The 22,279-nt window shown below is 43.9% G+C and overlaps 1 protein-coding gene across 2 annotated transcripts in view; it reads left to right on the top strand.

The window, feature by feature from the left end:
• EEPD1 (endonuclease/exonuclease/phosphatase family domain containing 1) overlaps nt 1-22,279 on the top strand; it is a 119,538-nt gene that overhangs the window by 53,447 nt on the left and 43,812 nt on the right. For both annotated transcript variants that reach the window (XM_056520484.1, XM_056520483.1), the window contains exon 2: nt 12,199-12,250. In XM_056520484.1, the coding sequence (XP_056376459.1) occupies nt 12,199-12,250 (52 nt within the window). The remainder of the gene's footprint in view (nt 1-12,198; nt 12,251-22,279) is intronic.

Genomic DNA, 22,279 nt, shown 5'->3' with positions numbered 1-22,279 from the left:
TAAAACAAGAGCCCAGCTTTCAGAGAGAGTTCGTGCTGTTGGCGGCAGCGCTTCATTCATTTGTATAGGGAGCCAGAGATGTATGAGTAGAGCATTCGGGCATCTCCGGTGCCCCATACAAATGAATGGAGAGCATGCCGTCTACAGTATCTCATCTCTTTAAGAGCCAAGGCCCCCTTCTGGAGATCTTAGGGGCTCCCAGCAATCATACTCCCCGTGATCAGATACCTATCCCTATCCTGTAGATAGGGGATAAGACAATTTTTACTGGACAGCCTCTTTAAGTGATTTGTGTACAAACAGTATCAGGATGTACCGCAAAACGGACTGTTACCTGTAGTACTGAAGTCATTGTTTTATTGTCATAAAACATATAAACAAAACCTTCTAACCCTATATGATAAATTTTAGGCAATAGCATTACATTGATCTATGTAAGCCATCGACTGATGGCCTGTAATAGAACCCTAGGGGGCCATTAATAATTGGAAAAAAAAACATTTTTTAAATATAAAAGAATCACCACTTATAAAAATTCAAATCACCTTTCTTTTCCAATTTTCAAACAAAACACTGTAATTTTTTTTTTTATAAATAAACATATTAGGTATCTTTGGTATCACAAACTATTAAATAATTACATTCCTAATACCAAAATGACTGGTTTTTGAACACATCCCAGAACTACACAATAGTGGTATGGTTAATAACTACAGCTCATGATTCAAAAAATAAACTCTAAAAAAATGATGGCCTCACACATTGATGCAATTACATTTTTTTTTTTCAAATTGGCCCTACATATAATTTTTGGTCTGGCTTCGTAATACATTATATGATACAATAGTGTGCCAATCAAAAGTACACACAAAAAAATTAGCCCTAAAACAATGTTGTCAGTGGTGAAAATAATAAGTTATGGGTTAATACCTACAAAAAGTAGTCCAAGGTAGTACGACCAATGAACTAGCATCAGGGTCATGGGCACCAGAGGCTCGTTAATGTACATGGGAAGCGAAAACAATGCCATCTGGTCCAATACCACAGAAGATCTACACAGATATGCTAACAATTATTTTAGGCCAATATTTTACCGTGAATATACAGTATCGTTTGTTCTATATTTATTAGGTCTAATATATTTTGATTTGTTTTTTTCCCCCTGTTTTTTTAAGTGCTGTATTTATCACTGGGCCATGCTGTGTTTTAGAGTGGAATGCATTACTGGATAGATAAAATGGATTAAGTCACTTCTTAATGCCCTTCTGAATGGCAGAGGATTAGGCACTTCCTATCATATCTGTCCGAGTGTTGACCCATGAAAATGTTATGTAAACAATCTGTTGTCTTCATCTTCTTACTTCATATCTGATATAGTTAAATATTTGTAACATGTATAAATCGGTGGCTCATTTGCTGCTCTGTGTTTACTTAGATCAGGCGACACTGATGAAAGAATGAGGCAATGTCCTTACATCATTACTGTTGGCATGGAAGGGATTTGCATTAGGACATATTTGAAACATCAAACTTAACATCCAACTATAGCCTAAAATGAACGTGTCACTTATTCTTTTTCTAGATTCTGATTGTAGATTTTCTATTTCATCTGTACATTATTATGGGGCAGGGCCAGCCCAAGATGTGAAATTCTGCACTCCACCCCCAAACAACAAAAAAAATACTGTTTCATTGTATATCAGGAGGACATGATTTAAAAAAAAATGCAATTATGCGGTTTTATATTTTTTTACTTTCACGCCATTTACTGTACAGGATTAATAATGTTATATTTTAATAGCTTGGACAATTACGCACGCAGCGATACCTAATATATTTATTTTCATTATGTATTTTATTACGTTTTTTTTATATGGAAAAGGGGGGATTTGAACTTTTAATATGGAAGGGGTTAATGTGTTTTTTTTTTTTTTAAACTTTATTACGTTTTTTTTTTTTTTACACTTTATTGGACTTTTAGGAGGAATCATTAGATTCCTCATACAGAACAATGCAGTTCCATAGAACTTCATAGATCTGTGTGCTCTGCAATCATTTGGTAGAGCCTTGTGCAGCCAGGCTCTATCAAATTAAGATCCACACACCGCAGAGGAAGAGAAGTAAGCCCTCCGTCTACCTCTACAGTGGATCGCCCTCCTGCGATTATGCTGCAGAGGAGCGATCCACCCTACTGGACCACCACAAAGCATTTAAAGGTCCCTTTAGATGATGCTGTCAGCTTTGACAGCGGCGATCTAAAGGTTTAATAGCAGGCTGCGGCGATCGCTGCATGGCTGCTATTAGAGGCAGCCCCCAGCTACAAGAATCAGCTGGGGGCCGCCAGGTATGGAGCAAGCTTGAGTCAGGAGCCCGCTGCATACACCCTGAGTGGCACCATGATGGACTAGGTCCCTCATTGGTAGCGAAGAGGTAAAAAATCTTCTTGGGCGGCAAATTGCAAATTGTCGCCCTTGTGAAGGTGCCGCCTAAGTCCAATGGACCCAGCGGGACCCCAGTAGGTCCGGCTCTGTTATGGAGGCAGCCATGTTACCTGACCTTTCCCTTAAAGAGGTTATCCAGGAGTAGAAAAACAAAGCTCATTTCTTCCAAAAATAAGCACCACACCTGATGTCAGGTTATGTGTGGCATTACAACTTGGCTCCAATCACTTCAGTTGAACTGAGTTGCAATACACCACACTTTTTTTTTTTTACTAGGCCCCGTTTATTAGCAGTCATTCTTATTAGATTTGGCTCCTGATGTGTAAATGATCACCTGTCAGGTGGGCGGCCACCACTGATCAGTTGTAAATAGAGGAGACTGAAGTTCACTCTCTTTTGAGGATATAGGTGACCGCCCCCTTAAAGGTACACAGGCTGAAACTCCTTAGACTGTAAATGGGATGGTCACTGGTGTTCTACAAGTAAAACTACATAGGAGTAGGGTGCATCAAATTTATTAAGAAGTTTACACTTATTAAAACATTTATCACATCTTTGGCTGCCTGTTTACCTTTAAATTGATGTACATAATGTATGCCAATTTCTAGCGTAAAATATATAGCCTTGAAATTTGTGACTTTTCTAAATCAGAAAACTGGCAGGCATGCTTTGATAAATTTACTGCTATGTGCTTTGCTTTGGGTATAGTGCCCCATAGGCTATTATTAGATAACAATCTAAAGGTTCTTGTATATGCCTTGTGTTTACCTGGTTTAGTTGATGTGGCAGGCATAGGTTTCCAGACATGTTCGTTTCTGATTCAGAGCAGAAATGAATGTGTAATGCTGACCACATTTCTGTGGCTTTGCAAAAAGAGGGGGTGGAGTAAATTCATTGAGCATCCACAAACCTAAAGAGCTGAGACTCATAAATGGATTAATATCAGTTCACACTACATTCAATTTTAGTGTGTTTTCTTATTAAAAGTGCATTTTTAGAAAAATATTTCCATGATACGAAAGTATTTTGACCCATAATCACAATAGAGTTTTCATATTGATTTTTATTTTTTTTGCCAATAGTTTTGCTACCTGTAACAGTTGGTGACCCACTGACTTGTATGTCCCCTAGTGTCAGACATGGAAGATCTGTCTTGTATAACATCTACCAGTGTTAGGGTAGGGCCACACGTGCCAGATATTGTGCTGTGTATTTTCTGCAGCTGATTTTGCTACCCATTGACTTCAATAGGTAGAAAAATGCGCAGCAGTAAAAACACAGTAACATAGTTCTACTACGGAACTTTCGTAGTTTGCACATTGCAGTAGAATCCCATCAAGAGAAATAAGATTCTGTTCAGTATTTGGGTCGAATTTCTGTAGTGTGCATGGTAGTAGTCAAGAAGTCAGTGACTTTATAGAGACATTTAAAATGATGTCCATATACAGAAATCTAGGAAATGTAGCCTTGTGCCATAACAGAAGACCTTTATTCCTAAAGGCACCTTGAGTAGTTGAATATTTATGTATGCAGATGTCGGAATCCTGTGTTCTATGCCTCATTTCTTCTGGTTGTATGAAGGTGAATTAGTTGTGGATGAAATTAACCCCTTAGCTGCATAACATTAAATGCTATGCAAACTCAGCTTGCAAATGTGAGTAAAAAGTATTCATTGGGTAGATACGATATTAAGTGCGCATCATAGCTACCTCTGCTGAACAACACATTCTTACTTTCTAGAAAACCTGCGAAGGTTAAAGGGGTATTCCTGCCAAATACATCTTATAACATAAGTTAAAGGGGTATTCCTGCCAAATAACATATCTGATTGCGGGAGGCCCGCCACTGGGACTCCCTGCGATCTCCATGCAGCACCCGCATTCTATGCAGGGCTGCATCTCAAGTCTCGGAAACCTCTTTGTTTCCGGGACTGGAGAAGTGATGTCATGCAGCACCCCCTCGGGAAGTCACGCCCTCACCATTCATGTCTATGGGAGGGGGCGTCACGCCCCCTCCCATAGACATGAATGGAGGGGGCACCTGGAGATGCAGCCTGGGGGTTCAAGCGATCAGACATCTTATCCTTTATCCTTTGGATAGGGGATAAGATGTATTTGGCCGCAATACCCCCTTTAAAGACTAAAATGGAATGCAATTCTAGTTGTCAGTAGAAGGGCTTCATCCAGGACTCTAGCAGAAGGCTCTGAGGGGACTACATTTTACTGCCCCATAAATGGGGGAAAGCAAGCCTGGAGTAGTTTATGGAACAACAGTGGCCCTCATTTTCTATTCTAAACCCGACTTGTTTTGTCGGGTTTTTTTGTCGCATCTTTGTCTGCGACATGTCGCAGACATCGTGCGCCAGTCTGCGACACGATGCTAAATTTTTTCCAGACGGACCCGATTTGGATTCTCCCAACCCCGAAAAAGGGGCGTAACCCGACATTTCTGAGCTTTCCCACATATTTATAAAGCTTTCCAACCCAAATTTGTTGAATTGTTGTGGATTTTTTCCCGACAACTCAGAGGAGTTGGAAACCAAGCCAAAAAGACGTACGTGTGACAAACAGGATGCAACATAATAATAAATACCAGGGGGAAAAAGCAGTCGGGTAAGAAAGCAACATAGACTTACAACCCGATTTTCTAAGTAAATGAGGGCCAGTATACGAAGTCAGTTGTCACCTGATTTCAGTTATAGACTCTGTTCACATTAGTAGCGTCACAGAGCTCCATTCCTGACCTCTGTTACCCTCGCTGATAAAAGGGGCTGTATGGTAGGTGTGACACTGGACATCAACCGATTCTGACAGGTCCCATTCACTTTGAATGTGGTGTATCTGGGTTCTGTTAGATCTGTTATTTTTCAGCATTTTAATGGAGTAAAAAAACTGACATCCAGGATTTTTTTCTCCGTTAAATTCCCATCATTTCAATGGAATCTAACAAATGGAGCCTTAGGTAGCTCTGAATGGTAATGTGAACATAACCATAGCTTGTTATTATAATAGTGTCATTACATAAAAAGTGAATTTTTTTAAACAATAGAAGTACAGTGGCTTCTTTTACACACATGTGACTTGTGTAACTCATTTGTTTTCTTTGCAATATTTGCTCTGTTTGGTATTCCAGACAGATGTCTCACATGTAAAAGAGGTACACCAGGGTAATTTTAATGTTTTAAAATTAGCAAGATTGGAAACCCAAAAGATACCCCAAAATGGAGGAGATCAGAATAAGTTATTAATGCAACAGGAGGCAAGATGGATATTAAAGACAAATGTGTTAAATGATAAGAACGAAACAAGTGTCTTTTTATAACTGATTATTTTTGCTACCGAGTATTGCTTAAAAAAAGAAAAATGTTTTTCTCGGGATATGCTTCTCTCATCTTTTTTCTCTCTGGTCTTGCTCTATGCCCTTGTAAAAAGGTTTTCATGAAGGCTTCACTTGTTAAATATAAATTACATTTATTGCACATAAGAACTACATAAAAAACATTCCGTTGCGTTGCGGAGTTGCCTCCTTCCTCAGGGATTCCCTGAGGAAAGAAGCAACTCCGCAATGCGTCGAAATGTTTTTTATGTAGTTCTTATGTGCAATAAATGTAATTCATATTTAACAAGTGAAGCCTCCCAGCCTGCATGGTCTGTCAGTACATGCTGGGATTTGTAGTTTTGACACAGCTGGAGGTTTGCCCCCCCCATGTGAACGTACAGGGTACATTCACACGGGCAGGTTTACAGTAAGTTTTCTGCTTCAAGTATGAGCTGCGGCAAATTTTTCGCCGCAGTGCAAACTCCTAGCAGGGAACTCACTGTAAGCCTCCGCCAGTGTGAATGTACCCTAAAAACACTACACTACACTAACACATAATAAAGGGTAAAACACTACATATACACCCCCTTACACTGTCCCCCCCAATAAAAATAAAAAACGTATTGTACGGCAGTGTTTCCAAAACGGAGCCTCCAGCTGTTGCAAAACAACAACTCCCAGCATTTCTGGACAGCTACTGACTGTCCAGGCATGCTGGGAGTGTAGCAACAGCTGGAGGCACCCTGTTTGGGAATCACTGGCGTAGAATACCCCTATGTCCACCCCTATGCAATCTCTAATTTAGTCCTCAAATGCGCATGGCGCTCTCTCACTTCAGAGCCCTGTCGTATTTCAAGGAAACAGTTTAGGGCCACATATGGGGTATCTCCGTACTCGGGAGAAATTACACTACAAATTTTGGGGGGCTTTTTCTCCTTTTACCTCTTATGAAAAGGAAAAGTAAAGGGCAACACCAGCCTGTTAGTGTAAAAAAAAATTTTTTACACTAACATGCTGGTGTTGCCCTTTACTTTTTATTTTCACAAGAGGTAAAAGGAAAAAAAGACCCCAAAAAATTGTAAGGCAATTTCTCCTGAGTACGGAAATACCCCATATGTGGGCGTAAAATGATCTGCGGGCGCACACCAAGGCTCAGGAGTGAGAGCGCACTATGTACATTTGAGGCCTAAATTGGTGATTTGCACAGGGGTGGCTGATTTTACAGCGGTTCTGAACAATAAATACCGAAAAATAAATACTGAAAAAATAAATACCGACATGTGACTCCATTTTGGAAACTACACCCCTCACGGAATGTAACAAGGGATATAGTGAACCTTAACACCCCACAGGTGTTTGACAAATTTTCGTTAAAGTTGGATGGGAAAATGAAAACAGTGGTCCGTGAAAAAGAAAAAGAAAATTTTTCATTTGCTCAGCCCACTGTTCCAAAGATCTGTCAAATGCCAGTGGGGTGTAAATGCTCACTGCACCCCTTATTAAATTCTGTGAGGGGTGTAGTTTTCAAAATGGGGTCACATGTGGGGGGGGGGGGGGTCCACTGCTCTGGCACCACGGGGGGCTTTGTAAACGCACATGGCCCCTGACTTCCATTCCAAACAAATTCACTCTTCAAAAGCTCAATGGCGCTCCTTTTCTGAGCATTGTAGTTCGACCGCAGTGCACTTGATGTCCACACATGGGGTATTTCCATACTCAGAAGAAATGGGGTTACAAATTTTGGGGGTAATTTTCTCCTATTACCCCTTGTAAAAATGTAAAATTTGGGGAAAAAAATGCATTTTAGTGAAATTTTTTTTTTCTCATTTACACATCCAACTTTAACAAAAAGTCGTGAAATACCTGTGAGGTGTTAAGGCTCACTGTACCCCTTGTTACGTTCCTTGAGGGGTGTAGTTTCCAAAATAGTATGCCATGTGGGTATTTTTGCTGTTCTGGCACCAAAGGGGCTTCCTAAATGCGACATGCCCCCCAAAAAAACATTTCAGCAAAATTTGCTTTCCAAAAGCCAAATGTGACTCCTCTTCTGAGCATTGTTGTTCGCCCGCAGAGCATTTTACGTCCTAACATGGGGTATTGCCATACTCAGAAGAGTTAGGGTTACAAATTTTGGGGGCCATTTTCTCCCATTACCCTTTATAAAAATGGTACATTTGGGGGAAAAAACTGCACTTTAGTGAAAAAAAAATTATTTTCATTTACACATCCGAATTTAACGAAAAGTCGTCAAACACCTGTGGAGTATTAAGGCTCAATGGACCCCTTATTACGTGCCTTGAGGGGTGTAGTTTCCAAAATGGTATGCCATGTGGGGGGTTTTCTGCTGTTCTGACACCATAGGGGCTTCCTAAATGTGACATGCCCCCCAAAAACCATTTCAGAAAAACTCACTCTCCTTCCCTTCTGAGCCCTCTACTGCGCCCGCCGAACACTTGACATACACATATGAGGTATTTCCTTACTCGAGAGAAATTGGGTTACAAATTTTGAGAGGATTTTTCTCCTTTTACCCCTTGTAAAAATTCAAAAACTGGGTCTACAAGAACATGCGAGTGTAAAAAATGAAGATTTTGAATTTTCTCCTTCACTTTGCTGCTTCCTGTGAAACACCTAAAGGGTTAACACACTTACTGAATGTTTTTATAAAGAGGTCATTTGTGGGGTATTTCTAATAAGAAAGCCCTTCAAATCAATATATAATTTATTTGGAATATTCATTTTCCTTATAAGCAGAGAGCTTCAAAGTTAGAAAAATGCAAAATTTTCAATTTTTCCCATCAAATTTTGGAATTTTTCACCAAGAAAGGATGCAAGTATCTACAAAATATCACTAACATAAAGTAGAATATGTCACGAAAAAACAGTCTCGGAATCAGAATGAAAGGTAAAAGCATCCCAGAGTTATTAATGCTTAAAGTGACAGTGGTCAGATGTGCAAAAAACGCTCTGGTCCTACAGTGAAAAATGGCCTGGTCCTTAAGGGGTTAAATAGGAAAAGGTGGGGTCTTGACAGAAGAGGTTGGCAAATTAAGATTACAGAATGCATGAGTTTAGTCAGGCCTAGGGCAGCACAACTCCTAAATACACCATTGGGTATGCAGTCCAGTTTTGGGACAAGTCCATAAAAAAAAGATAGTATACACTATTCCAGATAGATTGGGATATGTAGATATAAATAATAAAATGTAAATACTCAATTTATATATCACCCCATATATAAAACCGCTATATGAACTCCCATATAGCATATGCATACACAAGAAATGGAGTCATTTGACAGAAGTATATTGGTATGTATAAATATCTTTATTAGACACAATAAAATTTAAAAGATGAGGAGGAATCCACCCAGAGGGGGAAGAAAAAATGGGTGTTGCTCAGGTTTCCATACAAATGCCTATACAGAAATATATACTAACATCATGAACCACTAACAGTACAGTAGGACAGAGTCCTGAAATGCAAGTAGCATATAGCTTATACAATCATGATACATAGCATGGAACAAGGTACATTACCGCAAAGTAACAAGTCAGGCACCGGAGCGACACCACCCCAACGCTGGCGTTTCGGCAAATGCCTTTGTCGAGGGGTGGTGTCCATCCAGAAAGGCAGAGTATTTATATAAAAGGCACCCAATGAAATGACAGAGTTTAAAATTACCTCACCCCTCACCTGAGAGTCCAGCCATATCAGCGCGCTTGCTGTAATCACTCGGGCCCCTGCGACTTCCGGGAGCGGCGACACAGAGACGGTCAGGTGAAAAAAAGATACCAGAGTGTTCATAGAAGGGCAAACAAATCAATATAAGACTTGGAAGGGGGATATGATATCTTTATATAAATATTGTAGAACCGGACCCTTCAAACAGTCTTGGTTTACAGTTTAATATGTTTGGCTTTATTGTAGCAGTTCACACACAGCAATAGGTTTTACTTGCAGCATGAAGTAAAGCAGAAACTTAACAGGTTATTCCGCTCCCAAGCATCCGGAACATTGAGTTCCGAACGCTGTGTGCGGGCTTCCATGTTCAGGCCTGTGCCCACATACCTTAAATTACATAAAGAATATACTGCAGTAATGCTCTATCCACATTGACAATTTTTTCTTTATTTCATTAAATATAGACTTGCATTGAGGGGGCGTGACGTCACATGACCGGGCATGACGTCACAAGGGGGCGGGCGTGAACACGGAAGCCTGCACACAGCGTTCGGAACTCAATGTTCCGGACCCTGGGTAGCGGAGTAACCCTTTAAATGTCATTTACATCAGGTTCTTTACATCACTATAAACCTCTGACGTTTTCAGCCTAAACTTTGTTAGAGTCAGTCCCAAACAATAAGTCATTTTAGTGCAGTGATCAGCATCCAATATTCCACACACACTGTTTTTGCTCCAGAGCAATCCCTGCTCCCGCTCTCTGGCAGTGATCACACACTTGTGTCCAGCTCAGGCCTCAAACACACATAGAACTGGAACATGGGAGGGACCTTATCCTCAGAAACTTCAGTCAGTCCCAAAACCTGGACCCAAACTCCAGTCCTATGTCACTGAGGCAAGAAGACTCAGTAATACATACCTCCCATCCACCAGCCTTCAGTATGTAACAATAAAAATCAGGGCAATAAATGATTTATTTTGTGAACAGAGAACACAGGTTACACATTAGTTACAGTAGCAGAAAGTAGTTTTGTCACAAAGTTTACTTTACTGTCCATACCATAAAGTTATGAGCATGTTCTCACAGAATTCATTAATGTCTGGATATGTGAAGAAATCTAAGTACTCCAGTGCAGTAAAACTTATCCCCTATCCAAAGTATAGGGGATAAGTTTTAGATCATGGGGGTCCGACTGCTGGGACCCCGTGATCTCCTGCAAGGCACCCCGGCAGTCCCCAGGAAGGGAGCATGTCGACCCCCGCACAAAGCGGTGTTGACCCCCGCACCCAGAGATACCTGAAGACTGGATCTCTGGCTCTCCCATAGAGATACGTGCGGGGGTCGACATGGCCCCTTCCTGAAGACTGCCGGGGTGCTGTGCAGGAGATCACAGGGGGTCCAAGCAGTTGGACAGCACTTCCCCCCCAGCAATCTTAAACGGATCCCCTATCCTTTGTGAACAGTGCAGCAGTGTGTGAACAGTTCAGAAATTCCATCGTGTGAACATACCCTTAGGGCATGTTCACATAATCAGCAGCTGAATATGTTGCTACCCATTGACTTCAATGGGACCATGGAAATATTTCTGCAGAAAATCCACCTCAGAATTTCCGATGTGGAAAGTCTGCAGCAGATTATGTTTGTGTGAATGTAACCTTATGGTGAAAAAGGTCTTATGGTGAAGAGTTTTTCCTTCCCATGCTTGACGACTTTAGGTCTTTTTTTTAACACAATAGAAAGAGACTTGAGCAATGTAGTTAACAGGAAATACTAATATACTATTAAAATAGAGGCCTAGAATATCTGTAGTTCCTGGTATGACAGTAGTACTTGTTATCCAAATCCAAGTTATGCATTCCCAGATTATGAGAAAAGGAAACTTGTAGTGATTTAATGCAAAATCAACTTTACTGGAAGAAAAATCCATTCCAACGATATGTATTTTAAACAATCCTTTACAGTATATGCAGATGAAAAACAGCCTTACATGCCTTCTGAGAACGCAGAGTACAAACAGTAAAATGCTGGATGAAGCTCGGAAAACCAATTTGACTGGATTTATGTGGCTGGTGCGGGTTGCGGTTACATTATGCTGTGCATATGGTGACGGTTAACCCCTGTTTACCTCATATTTGAACAACCTGTATTACCAGATATTATCTTGTTTTATATTCCTGTTTGTTGTCAATAAGCGCTTGGGTGGATGATTGGGGGTGTTGAGAGACAGACCCCCAAAAAGCAATATTGATGGCTTATGCCGAGAATAGACCCTTAAAATACGGATCTTATAAAACTCTGTTATGCAATGTATTTCCATGTGTTAACATACCTCAATCCATCCTTTTGAAGAAGATTTGCATAACCTTTGCACAAAGGGCACTAGTTATACCAGTCACTATATCAATCTCCTTGAGCAGTCATCCTTTTTTTGTAAAAAAAAAAAAAAGACAATAATCTTTCATATTTTGTTCTTAAGGGAACCTCTTTTTTTAAATTCTTGAAACATCATTGGGTTGGCCTAGATTACATTAAAAAAAAAAGTCCGCTTTTTGTTCCAGACACAGCGCCACTCTCATCCACTGACTGTGTCTGGTATTGCATCTTAAGTCCATTCAAATTTGGAGCCTCTGGTTATGGATAAAAACAAGATTCTATACAACTCTATTAATAATAAGTCAAGATTATGCAGGCATTCTACATAATACGTACAAGTCTCTGTGTCACTCACTTACTCATGTTTCCTTTCATCCTCAGCATCAAGCTCGTAGCTGTTCAGGAGCTGACAGATAAAGATGCTCTAGAAAAGGTAACTGATTTTTTATTTTTTTTATTTGCTGATGTGGTGATATTTAATATACTTGCATCTCATAAATATGCTATGAAGGCTAGGAAAATATAAAAGAACATTTCATCAATTTCAGAAATAATGTCATTTTCTTAGCTTTACACTTACAATCAATGTCATTAGGATCATATATCCAATGTGGTATCGAGACAGGAAAGGTTGCACTCACCCGTAGTAAAATTGGTAAAAGAAACTTTATTCCATAAAAGCAGAAGGTGTACAGCAGGTAAGATCAGTTAAGCAAACCTCACAGCAACAGACTTTTTTCTGCGCCCAAGTGCACTTCCTCAGGTCGCCAGAGACAGCCATATTCACATGATACAGTTGTGTTGCAGGCCTTTGAAGTACTGTTAGGCTATGTTTACATGACAGAATGTCCGCACGGAGAATCTCCGCTAGGACCACACAGGAATGCACCATCTTATAGATGGCTATGCATTCTGTGCGGACTCCACGCAAAGAATGAACATGTGTGGACCGGGAAAATGGAAACATCTGGCGCAGAAATTCCGCCATGTGCACAGCTCAGCAGAATCCCATTGAATTCAACAGAACTATGCCACAGTGTAATCTCCGTGCTTGTGTAATGAAGAAAACTGTGTTCCTGTAGTGTAATATGACCCTCCGCACAGGGACACAGTTTTCTGCTTTACAGCCTTTCTCTCACTCTATTCCGCTACCCTCTCCCAGCCTTTTTCCACGCTGCATGTCCACTCTGCACATCCACTAGCTGTTGCAAGACTACAACCCCCAGCTTGTCCTCACTGTAAGGACACCCTGTGGGAGTTGTAGTCAACAGGTGGCGGCAGATGGTAGATGTGCAGCGTAGGCTGGTGATAGAGGTGCGGGCACATGGGAGAAAGGCTGTGGAGCGCTCCTCTGGCTGCACTCTACAGTCTGTCTAAGTGGCGTGGAGACATCCCCCTGAGAGTGGGTAGTGGGGATGGAGTGAAAGGGAGCGGGCTATAAAGCAGAAAACTATTTCCCTCTGCGGTGGGTCATATTTCACTACAGAGACACAGTTTTCTTCATTACACTGGATTCCAATGCGATGTACAGTTAAAGGGTAGCTCCTACCATCCAATTTTTTTTCTCTCCCTGCCTATTGCCAATCTATCCCTAACCCCCTCCCTGCTTTAAATTTTTATTTTTACTATATTAAAAATAACTTTTTTTCTGCCTGGTAGCGTGCTCACTACCAGGCAGACTTCCCCAGCAGGCACCACGTCACTGATGCCTGCTGGGGAGGGGGACTTCCGCCCTTAGTTTATCTACACAGGGTGCCTCCAGCTGTTTCACCACTACAACTCCCAGCTTGCCCTGATATCTATTGGCTGTCAGGGCATGCTGGGAGTTGTAGTAGTAAAACAGCTGGAGGCACCCTGTGTAGATAAACTATAAGTTAGTGCCATGCGGCGCTACGGCGCTAGCCCGTTCCCTCCGTCAAACCACCTCCCCGCCATACCCCGTTCCCTCCATCATAACATGGAAACATAACACATCTATACTGTCTGACAATAAAAAATGTCTTCATTGCCCTAAAAGTAGCGCTGATTGGTTGCTATGGATAACTTTTAGACAGTGTTTAAAATGTATCAGTTTATCTGCCCACTAGCCCAGATTTATGAAACTGCCTGAGACAAAAACAGTCGTATTTATCCCTAGCAACCAATAACAGCTCAACTTTCATTTTAATAGAGCAATTTGAGGAATGAAAGCTAAGCTGTGATTGGTTGCTATGGGCTAATAAGACCGATTTAGCAGTTTGAGAAATCTAGACCATTATGTTTATCTCCCCTTTTTAAGTGTGTTCGCTCAATTACTTAATATATAAAAAATGGACCAAGGTTGTGGAAGTTTAAATATTACTTGTGGCTATCAGAGGTCACGGATGACATAGAAATAGTGCAGTGCTAGTAATTCGGAAGGACATTGCATTTTTCACATACACATACAGTCCCTGGTCTTTGTCAGCGGCTGTTCAGTTTGCTTTATGGCCACATACTTATTAAAATATATTGTAAACTCAATGGACCTCATGTATAACATTACAATGTTATGGTCACAAATCCTCATGACATTAAAATATATTGTTTGCATATCAGGGCCTGAAAATGTGGATCTTAAAAGGAGGTGTCTATGGAAAACTACTTTGTTTATGCAGTTGTGAACGGACAAAATTCTAGTAAATCATTGAGATAGAGATAATATAGTGGGAAGCTAAATTCAAGGGGCCACTAGCCTTTCTGTATTGTTTGCCGAATTGGATAATTATCGGACCACCCTAAAGGTCTATTCACACGTTCAGTATCCGGTGCATATTTGATGTGCAGGATTTGAAGTTGCAGATTTTGTACTACAGATTTTAATGTAAATTAAATGACTGAACACAACATCGAATCGGCAGCATCAAATATGCGCAGGATACAGTACATGTGAAAACACATTCTCCTATGAGCAAACACACTGTTACGCCGAGCGCTCCGGGTCCCCGCTCCTCCCCGGAGCGCTCGCTACACTCTCCTCACTGCAGCGCTCCGGTCAGTTCCACTGACCCGGGGCGCTGCGATACCGCCTCCAGCCGGGATGCGATTCGCGATGCGGGTAGCGCCCGCTCGCGATGCGCACCCCGGCTCCCGTACCTGACTCGCTCTCCGTCAGTCCTGTCCCGGCGCGCGCGGCCCCGCTCCCTAGGGCGCGCGCGCGCCGGGTCTTTGCGATTTAAAGGGCCACTGCGCCGCTGATTGGCGCAGTGGTTCCAATTAGTGTTATCACCTGTGCACTTCCCTATATCACCTCACTTCCCCTTCACTCCCTCGCCGGATCTTGTTGCCATCGTGCCAGTGAAAGCGTTTCCTTGTGTGTTCCTAGCCTGTGTTCCAGACCTCCTGCCGTTGCCCCTGACTACGATCCTTGCTGCCTGCCCCGACCTTCTGCTACGTCCGACCTTGCTTCTGTCTACTCCCTTGTACCGCGCCTATCTTCAGCAGCCAGAGAGGTTGAGCCGTTGCTAGTGGATACGACCTGGTCACTACCGCCGCAGCAAGACCATCCCGCTTTGCGGCGGGCTCTGGTGAAAACCAGTAGTGACTTAGAACCGATCCACTAGCACGGTCCACGCCAATCCCTCTCTGGCACAGAGGATCCACTACCTGCCAGCCGGCATCGTGACAGTAGATCCGGCCATGGATCCCGCTGAAGTTCCTCTGCCAGTTGTCGCTGACCTCACCACGGTGGTCGCCCAGCAGTCACAACAGATAGCGCAACAAGGCCAACAGCTGTCTCAACTGACCGTTATGCTACAGCAGTTACTACCACAGCTTCAGCAATCATCTCCTCCGCCAGCTCCTGCACCTCCTCCGCAGCGAGTGGCCGCTTCTGGACTACGACTATCCTTGCCGGATAAATTTGATGGGGACTCTAAGTTTTGCCGTGGCTTTCTTTCCCAATGTTCATTGCACTTGGAGATGATGTCGGACCAGTTCCCCACTGAAAGGTCTAAGGTGGCTTTCGTAGTCAGCCTTCTGTCTGGAAAAGCCCTGTCTTGGGCCACACCGCTCTGGGACCGCAATGACCCCGTCACTGCCTCTGTACACTCCTTCTTCTCGGAAATTCGAAGTGTCTTTGAGGAACCTGCCCGAGCCTCTTCTGCTGAGACTGCCCTGTTGAACCTGGTCCAGGGTAATTCTTCCGTTGGCGAGTATGCCGTACAATTCCGTACTCTTGCTTCAGAATTATCCTGGAATAATGAGGCACTCTGCGCGACCTTTAAAAAAGGCCTATCCAGCAACATTAAAGATGTTCTGGCCGCACGAGAAATCCCTGCTAATCTACATGAACTCATTCACCTAGCCACTCGCATTGACATGCGTTTTTCCGAAAGGCGTCAGGAGCTCCGCCAGGATATGGACTCTGTTCGCACGAGGCGTTTCTTCTCCCCGGCTCCTCTCTCCTCTGGTCCCCTGCAATCTGTTCCTGTGCCTCCCGCCGTGGAGGCTATGCAGGTCGACCGGTCTCGCCTGACACCTCAAGAGAGGACACGACGCCGCATGGAGAATCTCTGCCTGTACTGTGCTAGTACCGAACACTTCCTGAAGGATTGTCCTATCCGTCCTCCCCGCCTGGAAAGACGTACGCTGACTCCGCACAAAGGTGAGACAGTCCTTGATGTCTACTCTGCTTCTCCACGTCTTACTGTGCCTGTGCGGATGTCTGCCTCTGCCTTCTCCTTCTCTGCTGTGGCCTTCTTGGACTCCGGATCTGCAGGAAATTTTATTTTGGCCTCTCTCGTCAACAGGTTCAACATCCCGGTGACCAGTCTCGCCAGACCCCTCTACATCAATTGTGTAAACAATGAAAGATTGGACTGTACCATACGTTTCCGCACGGAGCCCCTTCTAATGTGCATCGGATCTCATCACGAGAGGATTGAACTTTTGGTCCTCCCCAATTGCACTTCTGAAATTCTCCTTGGACTTCCCTGGCTTCAACTTCATTCCCCAACCCTGGATTGGTCCACTGGGGAGATCAAGAGTTGGGGGCCCTCTTGTTCCAAGGACTGCCTAAAACCGGTTCCCAGTAACCCTTGCCGTGACTCTGTGGTTCCTCCTGTAACCGGTCTCCCTAAGGCCTATATGGACTTTGCGGACGTTTTTTGCAAAAAACAAGCTGAGACTCTACCTCCTCACAGGCCTTATGATTGTCCTATTGACCTCCTCCCGGGCACTACTCCACCCCGGGGCAGAATCTATCCTCTGTCCGTCCCAGAGACTCTTGCCATGTCTGAATACGTCCAGGAAAATTTAAAAAAGGGCTTTATCCGTAAATCCTCCTCTCCTGCCGGAGCCGGATTTTTCTTTGTGTCCAAAAAAGATGGCTCTCTACGTCCTTGCATTGACTACCGCGGTCTTAATAAAATCACGGTTAAGAACCGCTACCCCCTACCCCTCATCTCTGAACTCTTTGATCGCCTCCAAGGTGCCCACATTTTTACCAAACTGGACTTAAGAGGTGCTTATAATCTCATCCGCATCAGAGAGGGGGATGAATGGAAAACGGCATTTAACACCAGAGATGGACACTTTGAGTATCTGGTCATGCCCTTTGGCCTGTGCAACGCCCCTGCCGTCTTCCAAGACTTTGTTAATGAAATTTTTCGTGATCTCCTATACTCCTGTGTTGTTGTATATCTGGACGATATCCTGATTTTTTCTGCCAATCTAGAAGAACACCGCCAGCATGTCCGTATGGTTCTTCAGAGACTTCGTGACAATCAACTCTATGCCAAAATAGAGAAATGTCTGTTTGAATGCCAATCTCTTCCTTTCCTAGGATACTTGGTCTCTGGCCAGGGACTACAAATGGATCCAGACAAACTCTCTGCCGTCTTAGATTGGCCACGCCCCTCCGGACTCCGTGCCATCCAACGTTTTTTGGGGTTCGCCAATTATTACAGGCAATTTATTCCACATTTTTCTACCGTTGTGGCTCCTATTGTGGCTTTAACCAAAAAAAATGCCGATCCCAAGTCTTGGCCTCCTCAAGCGGAAGACGCCTTTAAACGGCTCAAGTCTGCCTTTTCTTCGGCTCCCGTGCTCTCCAGACCTGACCCATCTAAACCCTTCCTATTGGAGGTTGATGCCTCCTCAGTGGGAGCTGGAGCTGTCCTTCTACAAAAAAACTCTTCCGGGCATGCTGTTACTTGTGGTTTTTTTTCTAGGACCTTCTCTCCGGCGGAGAGGAACTACTCCATCGGGGATCGAGAGCTTCTAGCCATTAAATTAGCACTTGAGGAATGGAGGCATCTGCTGGAGGGATCAAGATTTCCAGTTATTATTTACACCGATCACAAGAACCTCTCCTACCTCCAGTCTGCCCAACGGCTGAATCCTCGTCAGGCCAGGTGGTCTCTGTTCTTTGCCCGATTTAATTTTGAAATTCACTTTCGGCCTGCCGATAAGAACATTAGGGCCGATGCTCTCTCTCGTTCCTCAGATGCTTCTGAAATTGAACTCTCTCCTCAACACATCATTCCTCCTGACTGCCTGATTTCCACTTCTCCAGCCTCCATCAGGCAAACTCCTCCAGGAAAGACCTTTGTTTCTCCACGCCAACGCCTCGGAATCCTCAAATGGGGTCACTCCTCCCATCTCGCAGGTCATGCGGGCATCAAGAAATCTGTGCAACTCATCTCTCGCTTCTATTGGTGGCCGACTCTAGAGACTGATGTGGTGGACTTTGTGCGAGCCTGCACTATCTGTGCCCGGGATAAGACTCCTCGCCAGAAGCCCGCTGGTTTTCTTCATCCTCTGCCTGTCCCCGAACAGCCTTGGTCTCTGATTGGTATGGATTTTATTACTGACTTACCCCCATCCCATGGCAACACTGTTATTTGGGTGGTCGTTGATCGATTCTCCAAAATGGCACATTTCATCCCTCTTCCTGGTCTTCCTTCAGCGCCTCAGTTGGCTAAACAATTTTTTGTACACATTTTTCGTCTTCACGGGTTGCCTACGCAGATCGTCTCGGATAGAGGCGTCCAATTCGTGTCTAAATTCTGGAGGGCTCTCTGTAAACAACTCAAGATTAAATTAAATTTTTCTTCTGCATATCATCCTCAATCCAATGGACAAGTAGAAAGAATTAACCAGGTCTTGGGTGATTATTTACGACATTTTGTTTCCTCCCGCCAGGATGACTGGGCAGATCTTCTACCTTGGGCCGAATTCTCGTATAATTTCAGAGTCTCTGAATCTTCCTCCAAATCCCCATTTTTCGTGGTGTACGGCCGTCACCCTCTTCCTCCCCTCCCTACCCCCTTGCCCTCTGGTCTGCCCGCTGTGGATGAAATTTCTCGTGATCTTTCCATCATATGGAGAGAGACCCAAAATTCTCTCTTACAGGCTTCTTCACGCATGAAGAAATTCGCGGATAAGAAAAGAAGAGCTCCTCCCATTTTTTCCCCTGGAGACAAGGTATGGCTCTCCGCTAAATATGTCCGCTTCCGTGTCCCTAGCTATAAGTTGGGACCACGCTATCTTGGTCCTTTCAAAATTTTGCGCCAGATTAATCCTGTCTCTTACAAACTTCTTCTTCCTCCTTCTCTTCGTATTCCTAATGCCTTTCACGTTTCTCTTCTTAAACCACTTATCATTAACCGTTTCTCTCCCAAATCTGTTCCTCCCACTCCTGTCTCCGGCTCCTCGGACATCTTCTCCGTCAAAGAGATTTTAGCATCAAAAAAGGTCAGAGGGAAAACCTTCTTTTTAGTGGATTGGGAGGGTTGTGGTCCAGAAGAGAGGTCCTGGGAACCTGAGGACAATATCCTGGACAAAAGTCTGGTCCTCAGGTTCTCAGGCTCCAAGAAGAGGGGGAGACCCAAGGGGGGGGGTACTGTTACGCCGAGCGCTCCGGGTCCCCGCTCCTCCCCGGAGCGCTCGCTACACTCTCCTCACTGCAGCGCTCCGGTCAGTTCCACTGACCCGGGGCGCTGCGATACCGCCTCCAGCCGGGATGCGATTCGCGATGCGGGTAGCGCCCGCTCGCGATGCGCACCCCGGCTCCCGTACCTGACTCGCTCTCCGTCAGTCCTGTCCCGGCGCGCGCGGCCCCGCTCCCTAGGGCGCGCGCGCGCCGGGTCTTTGCGATTTAAAGGGCCACTGCGCCGCTGATTGGCGCAGTGGTTCCAATTAGTGTTATCACCTGTGCACTTCCCTATATCACCTCACTTCCCCTTCACTCCCTCGCCGGATCTTGTTGCCATCGTGCCAGTGAAAGCGTTTCCTTGTGTGTTCCTAGCCTGTGTTCCAGACCTCCTGCCGTTGCCCCTGACTACGATCCTTGCTGCCTGCCCCGACCTTCTGCTACGTCCGACCTTGCTTCTGTCTACTCCCTTGTACCGCGCCTATCTTCAGCAGCCAGAGAGGTTGAGCCGTTGCTAGTGGATACGACCTGGTCACTACCGCCGCAGCAAGACCATCCCGCTTTGCGGCGGGCTCTGGTGAAAACCAGTAGTGACTTAGAACCGATTCACTAGCACGGTCCACGCCAATCCCTCTCTGGCACAGAGGATCCACTACCTGCCAGCCGGCATCGTGACACACACAGGGCTTTCCTGGGCTGCCCTGTGTGCGCAGTAAGGTTTGAAGGCGGGCCTGCACGTCACAGTCACATTGGCGCACTGGCCCTGCCTCTAAAGATCACTGCACACACAGGGCTGCTGTCAGAAAGCCCTGTGTGTTTGCTCATAGGAGAATACACAGCATTCTGTGGATTTTACAACTTCAAAACCACAACTGCAGATTTTACCATTTCAAATTTGCAGCAGATCCTGTGTATTTGTATACACCCTAAGAGTACGTTCAGACGAGTGGATCCACAGCGTATTTTATACTACGGATCCGCCGCCAGAGGACCACTATAGGGTGCCTGTACATGTACCTGCTCGGAGTGGCAATACGCCGCTACGAGCAAACACACTGCGATGTGCGAGTCGCCACGCACATGAGCAATAAACTCGCATATTGCGGCTTCTCTCGGCCTAGCTCAGGGAGCAGGGGGAGTGTGACCGCGATTTGTGCGAGTACACCGCGCATGCGCGGCAACTTGCACATCGCAGCAGTGTGTCTGCTTGTAGCAGTGTATTGCCACTCTGAGCAGGAACATCTAAAGGCACCCTGTAGAGGTCCTTCAGCAGCGGATCTGCAGCATGAAATCACCAAAGTTAGCCCAACATGTTGATCTTATTGGGAGTGGTTAACGGTTTTTATATGTGTGGTAGTGTGTCTGGGAATAAAAGAATCAGGAATTTCAACATAATTCATCAGATTTATCCATCTGCCTGAAACCAGAACTGTCCGGTTTTGCCCATAATAGCCAATCACAGCTCAGCTTTATTTTACTATAGCTCAATAAGACATGAAAGCTGAGCTGTGATTGGTTGTTATGGGCAAAACCAGACAGTTTGGGTTTTAAGGCGATTGATTAATCTGGGCCCCTCTCTTTGATTATGGATAACCCGCAGCCAATAGCATCTGACACCAGCTTATTCTTCTTTCCCATTCAGAAGGCATGCACACTTGTCCAAGTTGAGCGTGCCCACAGGGTAAGCAGGGCTTGGCTTACAACTTGTATGCAGAAGAGGAAATAAACAGAGATCCATTTACCACTTGCCCAGTGAGAATACAGAAGTCATTTTTAAAGCTAGATAGATAGGAGAGATTCATTATTGAATTTACACCAGTTTTGTATTAAAAAGTCATAAAATTGTGTTAAAAGTTTGTTTACAATAGGAATAAGTAGATGTCTCGCGAGGTTTTCTTGCGTCTTTACTGAATCACAGCAGGAATACAGAAGACTTAGCCAAAGTGACGCGTTTCAGCCTCCATTGAGGCCTTACTCATACTAACTCATAATGGCAAATGGATCCTTTTTATAGGGGAGGGAGTCTACAGACATATGCCTGTACACACCTGACACTGGACAGGTGATCACCCTCACCTATATGCTTCTCTACAGCACCTGATTTTCACAAGTACATGCTCAGTTAGCATATCTTTGGCTGTTGCTAACAGCAACGGTCATATCGAGAATCACTCAGATTTCTATAAAAGCATGAAAACCAGGTGGTGTATCGAAAAAAAATGGTTCTACACTTAAAATATATATCGTAAACAATAAAAAGGATAATTCTTTATGCGTGACATTCAGGATATGTGAAGAAATAATAATATGTGTATAGCAATATATAGCCAAAAAATAAACAATAGTTGTATTCTTCCTATCACTGAATGTCATGCATATTACATGGAAACCAGTTTTGTACATAATGTATGTGCAACATGTACTATAATTGTATGCATCAATGTCAACAAATAATAAAGAAAATGCAGAATATGAATATATAAATTCATTAATGCGATCTTTATAGCAGATGGTCAAAGAAAGAAAAAAAATCTGAGTATATAATATATTTCAGTGTGTTTTAAAGGA

Source organism: Hyla sarda, chromosome 5 (genome assembly GCF_029499605.1).
Source record: "Hyla sarda isolate aHylSar1 chromosome 5, aHylSar1.hap1, whole genome shotgun sequence".
NCBI classification, from domain to species: domain Eukaryota; kingdom Metazoa; phylum Chordata; class Amphibia; order Anura; family Hylidae; genus Hyla; species Hyla sarda.
This window is presented reverse-complemented; position numbering and strand designations above follow the sequence as displayed.